This window comes from Melospiza georgiana, chromosome 6 (assembly GCF_028018845.1).
Source record: "Melospiza georgiana isolate bMelGeo1 chromosome 6, bMelGeo1.pri, whole genome shotgun sequence".
In the NCBI taxonomy this organism is placed as follows: Eukaryota; Metazoa; Chordata; class Aves; order Passeriformes; family Passerellidae; genus Melospiza; species Melospiza georgiana.
In genome coordinates, this window is record NC_080435.1 from 41,919,525 (window position 1) to 41,926,065 (window position 6,541).

At 45.9% G+C, this 6,541-nt stretch overlaps 1 protein-coding gene across 1 annotated transcript in view; it reads left to right on the forward strand.

The window, feature by feature from the left end:
- Positions 1-614, forward strand: part of ESRRB (estrogen related receptor beta) — a 122,407-nt gene extending 121,793 nt beyond the window's left edge. Inside the window, exon 7 of the mRNA XM_058027198.1 lies at positions 370-614. Coding sequence (XP_057883181.1) covers positions 370-614 — 245 coding nt within the window. The remainder of the gene's footprint in view (positions 1-369) is intronic.
- The last annotated feature ends 5,927 nt before the right edge of the window (positions 615-6,541 follow it).

The window sequence follows — 6,541 nt, forward strand, 5'->3', positions numbered from 1 at the left end:
GCCCCTGCCTGACCTCTGCATTGCGTTGGGGTGGCTGGCAAAATGGGCAGCACACAGGGCACGTGTGTCACCCACCTACCCCTGGCAACCCTACTGTCCCTGCACTGCTAGGGCCAACACACTGGGCTGCTGCCAAACTTCATGCAGCAGCACCACACCTGCCAGCTAGCTGTTTTTTTCTGCTTAAGAAAAAACCAAACAACACCCCTCACCCCCTGCCTGGGCAGGTTGGGGGGGGAGCAACAGAAACAACTTAAAAAATCCCCACAAGAACAGAAGGAAAGAAAACATCTTTAGCTTCAGAACCATAAAGGATTTCCTTTCTCACATCTGACTTGTCTGTTTGCTGTCTTTTCTCCCTCTCCCCAGACTCCATGCACATAGAGGACATGGATGCAGTGCAGAAACTCCAGGACCTGCTCCACGAAGCCCTGCAGGACTACGAGCTGAGTCAGCGCAACGAGGAGCCCCGGCGAGCAGGCAAGCTGCTCCTGACCTTGCCCCTCCTGCGGCAGACGGCTGCTAAAGCTGTGCAGCACTTCTACAGCATCAAACTGCAGGGCAAGGTTCCCATGCATAAACTCTTCCTAGAAATGCTAGAGGCAAAGGTCTGACAGCCCCAGCACCAGCCGACAGTGGCCGGGGAACAAACTAGAAACAAAGACGCAGACAACGGAGCAATCCAAACAGCAGCAGCAGCCACCGCCGGCTTTTATCTCCAATCATTTATTATGGAAGAATTATTTAATGTCTATCTGTCGGCGTGACTGCAGAATCTTGTGTACAGGAGGGGGGAAACTTTTAATCAGTCACCTGTTTCTCTTTTTTTCGTTGTTTTCTCTGTGGGAAATACTAGATTTATGCTCTTGCACTTGTTGAGGCATCGTGGGGGCTCAGCCCCTCTGATCAGTGATGCTCTCAGCGCTGTCCAGGCTGCCTGCTCCCCAGCACCCTCTGCCAGTTCTGGAGGGGAGTGGGGACAGAAGCAGGAAGAGAGGAAGAATAGAGTCAATATAAACTTTATCTGCTGGTGTTATGAGGGGTCAGTTAGAAAGGGAAGCAGCCACGGTCCTTCTTTTTGTCACCTTTCTTCCTCTTACCATAGAGTAGATGCTCCTTTGGAGAACAATGCTGCTGGACCTCTCCTGAACAAAAAGGCTGCCTCCCAGACTCCTCTAACACTTGTACATACAGCCCCCACTTCTTACTGGGAAAGCTGCTCCTAACTGTGTAAGATATTCTGCGACCTTGTACAGTGTGTCATTACGCCTGGCTAGTCCCTCCCGTGAACAATCCCCGCAGGCCCCTGAAGAGGTAGGATGTATGTCCCTGAGAAAATGCAAGTCTTTCCCAAATGGCAAGAGAGAAGAGCCTGATGTTATACTTCAGTGCTGGGTTGACTTGATAATCTCTGCATCCTCTCCTATGTGGTGCTAACTACAATTCTTCCATACTTTTCACCCCATAGTGTATCACACCTGCCTCTTCAGCTCAGCTGAGTGCCATTCCCCACCTGTTCCTTGTGGCAGAGAACACAAGGCTTTGTCTGCATGGTTACTGCCCAAGTAAAAATACACCCCAAACCAGATTTTTCCTAGACTTCATTAGAGCTCTTTGGCTCCACAGAGACTAGGCTTATTGCCAAATTCTAGTTAGGAATCAAGGGCACTGCTTTTCAGAGGAGGCAGCTCTAGAGCCTGAGAGATTGCTTTATTGTGGCAGGCTAGGGAAATAAATTAGAGGATGGCATGAAACCCCTGATACTCCAACTACTGTCTTCCCCTGCCTCATCCCATTATCCTCAACAGCAGGAAAAGAGCTAGCATAGATTATACCTGGGGATGGTAGGAGGTTCTCTTGCTGATCAGAAAGCAAATACCTGACCTCGGGGTGGGAGAAGAAGAGGGGGAGTGTTTATTTACTTTTATATAACCAGGTTCCTACTGTCTCCAAGACCTGGTTTAGATCTGCTGCCTAAGCCATAACTGCTGCATTCCCAGAAGCCAGAGGGGAATGTAGGTGACTGACAAAACTGACTGTTGGTGTTCTCTGAAACTTTATTTTCTAGGTCACTTAGTTTTAGGCCATCCTGAGCTGACAAAACCTGAGTGTATTCTCTTTTTTGTGGTCAACAGCATGGCACTTGTGGTGAGAAAAAATCTCTGATCTACATTTGAGACACCACTAACTCTACTGTGTCTGTTCTCCTCAAGCTTCCACCCCTTCCTAGCTTCCCCAGGAGAAAGGTGGTGTGTAAGAGGAGTAAATTGCCCTCCAGGAGGAAGTCTTCCAAACCAGGGTTGAGGTGTGTGATCAGAAACACTGGGTGCTTGTTTTCTGCTGGAGCAGAATGTGTCCCAGCAGGGCTGTCAATACTGCAGACCCCTGCCCTGGCAGGCTCAGACACAGAGGGGCTGGCATGTGACCTCTCAGCTCTCATAGCCAGCCCACACCTTGAACTTAAGTTAGTTCCTTTTCATCTCCTTTTGATTTCTTCCTATGTTACACAGTGACTCATTTTGTACTCACTTGATAAAGGAATTGTCTTACTTCAGGCATATTAGTAAACCACCAGAGACCTTAGGGGCAGAAGGCACATTGGAATTGGGACTCCTTTGCTCACAGCAGTAGCAATTACACAGTGTCCTTGTGCTTCAAGAGGATACCTGTGCTTCTCTTTCCCACTCCCTCCCAAAGGCAGCTGGGGAGAAAATGAGAGGCTTTTGGTTGCACTCATGATCCCTGTACCCATCTGTGACTGAGGGACCAAAGTGAAATGCATGCCACCATTACAGAGCCAGCTTGCCATGTGCTGCCCTCTGGCAGCTCTTTCTGGCTGTGGTAGAATTGCTTTCACAGATGTGCTGGGTTGCATTATCACCTGTAAGTTTGACTCGAGCACTGCTGCAATGCTGCCAAGTGCCACCCAGCTGAGCTGCAGCACATTGTGTCCCAGCCTGCTGTGCAAAGGTAGCTGGCCCAAAATGGGCTGAAAAGATCCTAAGAAGCAATTCTTACTCTGTTGGGCCCTGCCAGAAAGGTCACTACTCACATGCCAACACACCCACCCAATCTCCCCCCTCAAAAAAACCCCAAAACTACCCAAAACCAACCCCAAAAGGCTCTTCTAGCTTTGTTGTATTTGCACTCAGGCCTGCTCTCCATAACAGGAAACTATCTACAAAACATGATTATGGAGAGCTGCCGAGTTAGCTTCTAGCTCACAGAGACTGCTGGCTATTTAGATTAGGGCTATGGGATGGAGGCAACTCCTGCCTTGGCATAGCAATAAGAAGATACCAAATACATTTTTTCCAGGAACTTCTTTCTCCATTAAAGCTGCATAATGTTGGAGCCCATCCAAATACTCTCCATTGCTTGAAGATAATATGCAGGGAAATGTTTGCATTTCTTCTGAAATAGGATGGGAAGTGAAGCAGACAGTACTTAGGATATATTAAACTCTCTAACCAAGGAATGCAAACTCTTTCCCAGGAAATGGGACACAAACACCTGTCTAGATTTAACCCTTAAAAGGCTTGTACCATCCTAAATTGGGAAGCAGATCAGGTCTCTTGAGCCCTTCAAACAAGTGCAGGAATCACAATAATCTCTTTCCAGTTACTCTGATCTGCTGTACATCACTAGTACTATCACACTGACACAGCTGAGGAGCATTTCCAGCTACACAATGGGCTGGGATTGCAGAGGAGGGTAACAGTGTAGTCCCCTCAACGCACTTTGAAGTAGGAAATGAAGCTTCAGCAACTGCTTAGGTCTTTGAATGCTCACAGTCTCTCACAAAAAGGTCTGGGGATGTGGAAGGTGAGACATGAACTAGGAGATGGGTTTTTGGTCAGTAGTCTTTATGCTGCTCATTTGTAATATAGGATTCAGAGTCAGTGTCATACAGGTGTCCTTCTTCATGGGGCAAAAGTTGATGGAGCTTGAGCCTTGGGACACAGATGGGCTCTGTGACTTAAAGAAAAGAGAAGCAGTAGAGGTAAGTATAACAGTGACAGTGAATAAACCCACACCAGCAACTATGGTAAAAGCAGCTCCAGCCCCTGATTTGCATGTGTGGATAACAGAAACCATGTACCTGCCAGCTACTACAAAAGGCAGTTCTTCCCAAGTGACCAGCTCTTCTGTTTTGGGCACATTCTTCTCTGGGAACAGCAGTGTCTGACCTGTAATGCAAAACAAATTTCATGGGGATCAATTAAAAGGTAAATTACCACTCTGAATTTAGGTTTCTAGGGAAACTTGGGCATTACACCTCGCAGCAAAACTGTGAAGCTACAAGAAACATCCCCACAACAATCAGAACCTTGCAGTATTGCTCATGCTAAAGGGGGCATTATTTTTCTCTTTGTAAGCTATGTCATCTTTTTTTTTTTAAACTATTATAAATATATAAAATAAAACATGCTTCACCAGAAACATGTAAGCAGCTATTAGAGGGGCAAGTAATTGAGAAAGACCCTAGAATGTAACATGTTGAGCTTTTATTACCAATCGGAGCTATAATCAATCATATGGCCAAAGGCTGCTCTGTTGTTCTTGTGGCTGGGTTACATGGAGAAGCCAGAGAGAGACAGAGGCTGTGAGAATGAATGCAGGTAGTCATAGACAGTCAGTGAAATAAACAGTATCTACTTAACTATTATCTGCTCCTAAAAAAATAACAACCTGTTAAATAAATTGTATTCCTGTGGTACAGGTCATTTCAAACAAAACAAGAAATAAAACAAAGAAATGTAAAAACTAATGCAGGCAGAGTAATGTTTATTGTGTTAGGAGCTGCTCTGTTCTGTCCCTCAGGAGGCACATGGCTCCACAGAAAAGGCCAGTGGGGGGAAAGTGTGATCTGTCTGTATTTGCTGTGGAAGAGCAGGAAACCCCCAGCCCTCTCACTTAGAAATGCTCATTTCATGTCTTCCCATATATAAAAAAAGTTCTCAGCAAGCTTCTGAGTTTTTGTGAGATGAGCTTTGCTGAGAACTTTTAAGACAGGCGCTGTTGCCAGTCTCTGCCACAGACCAGTTTATTTCTCCCCCTCACTCCTTTTCTTTCCATGTCCTACACTTCAGTGGTGCAAGGGATAAACAGGAGCTAGAGATGAAAAAATCTTGAAGTTGTTCCAGTGAAGAAAAACCTCTAATCATAAAATAGACCACTGGCTTAAACCCAGCAGTGACATCATGAGTGTTGCAAGCATTACAGCAGCTGTCCAGTGCTTATGAAGTGGATACAAGTGCTAAAGTTGTGGCATTGACATTGATCTGCTAGTCAGGCAGCATAAGAGGGAAGGCTCATAGCTGCTTGAGAAAGCAGAAGGAAATGCACTCTGCTAATTGAGGCAGAGATGTGAGAAACAAGGACCCCAGGTTTTTGTTCTACCTCTGATTCTATCAAGTACCAGACACCATCCCACCCTGTTTAAGCACCTCCAACACACCTCAGCCAACACTGCTGATGTCCTAATGATGCATCAAACCAGGCAATGGAGGCTGCTCAGCCTGCCCTCTGAAGAGGAGGTGGTGGCTGAATTAGTGGTGGCCAGTGGGAAAGGCCACGGGCTAAAAATGAGCCTGAATGAAAAAACAAGATGAGCACAGAGCTGTAGTGGGACATGAAGTGTGAGAAGCTTTTTCTACATTGGAAACGGCTACCCCCAGCCCCACATCAGCAGCACCCTGGCTGAGACAGATGCAGTCTTGGAACCAACACAATCCCCTTCCAAGTTCACATAGCAGCTCAGAGTCACACACAGCCCTCCTACATTCTGTGCATAAGTGCTCTCAATGTTGTAGCCATTCGCAGAAGGTTTGGATTTGGCCACCTCAGTAGGACTTTAAAATGGATCCTACTTCAGATTAAATATAGCAAAGGGAGGTAAATGTGTGGCTTTTGGGGTTCTGAAAAGTTCCTTGGCACTGGAGCAGATGGTGTCAAGAGATTGATAAGGATAGCTGGCAGACTACAAAGAGCTTGGGCACCACTCTTCAAACACCATTTAAGGGCTGTTTGCATTCCTCAGTCCCTTACTTTAAAGTTGTGGCTGCCTTACTGGCCTTTCCTGGGCATCCTTCTTTGTCCAGGTTTGTTTGAGGCTTTCCTTGTTTTGCTTACTAGTGTTCACTCACACTGGAATAAAAGAAAGAAAGAGAAGGGGATTGTCTTCATAGTAAGCCCATGTAGCATTGAGAGAAACTGAGGCCAACCATCTTACAGATGAGCTTCACAGGAAATACTAGGAAAATACTCTAATTTCTCTGATTAGCTGGACAGGGAAACAGGTTTCTTTACTAATCAATGTTGAGTTCTCTAAACACATTTCTCCCACCAAAATTTAGAGCATGCTTAGCTCCTGGGATACGTGCTTAAATTTCAAATGTTAAAACATGAATGCAGTAGTTTTTTGTGGCTACCTACACACAAAAGGAAAACTAGCAAGAGAACTGTCCCTTCCAACTCAGGCCATTCTATCATTCTATGATGACTTTTCTCTTTCAGGCCAAGGTATTACACAGGAAAT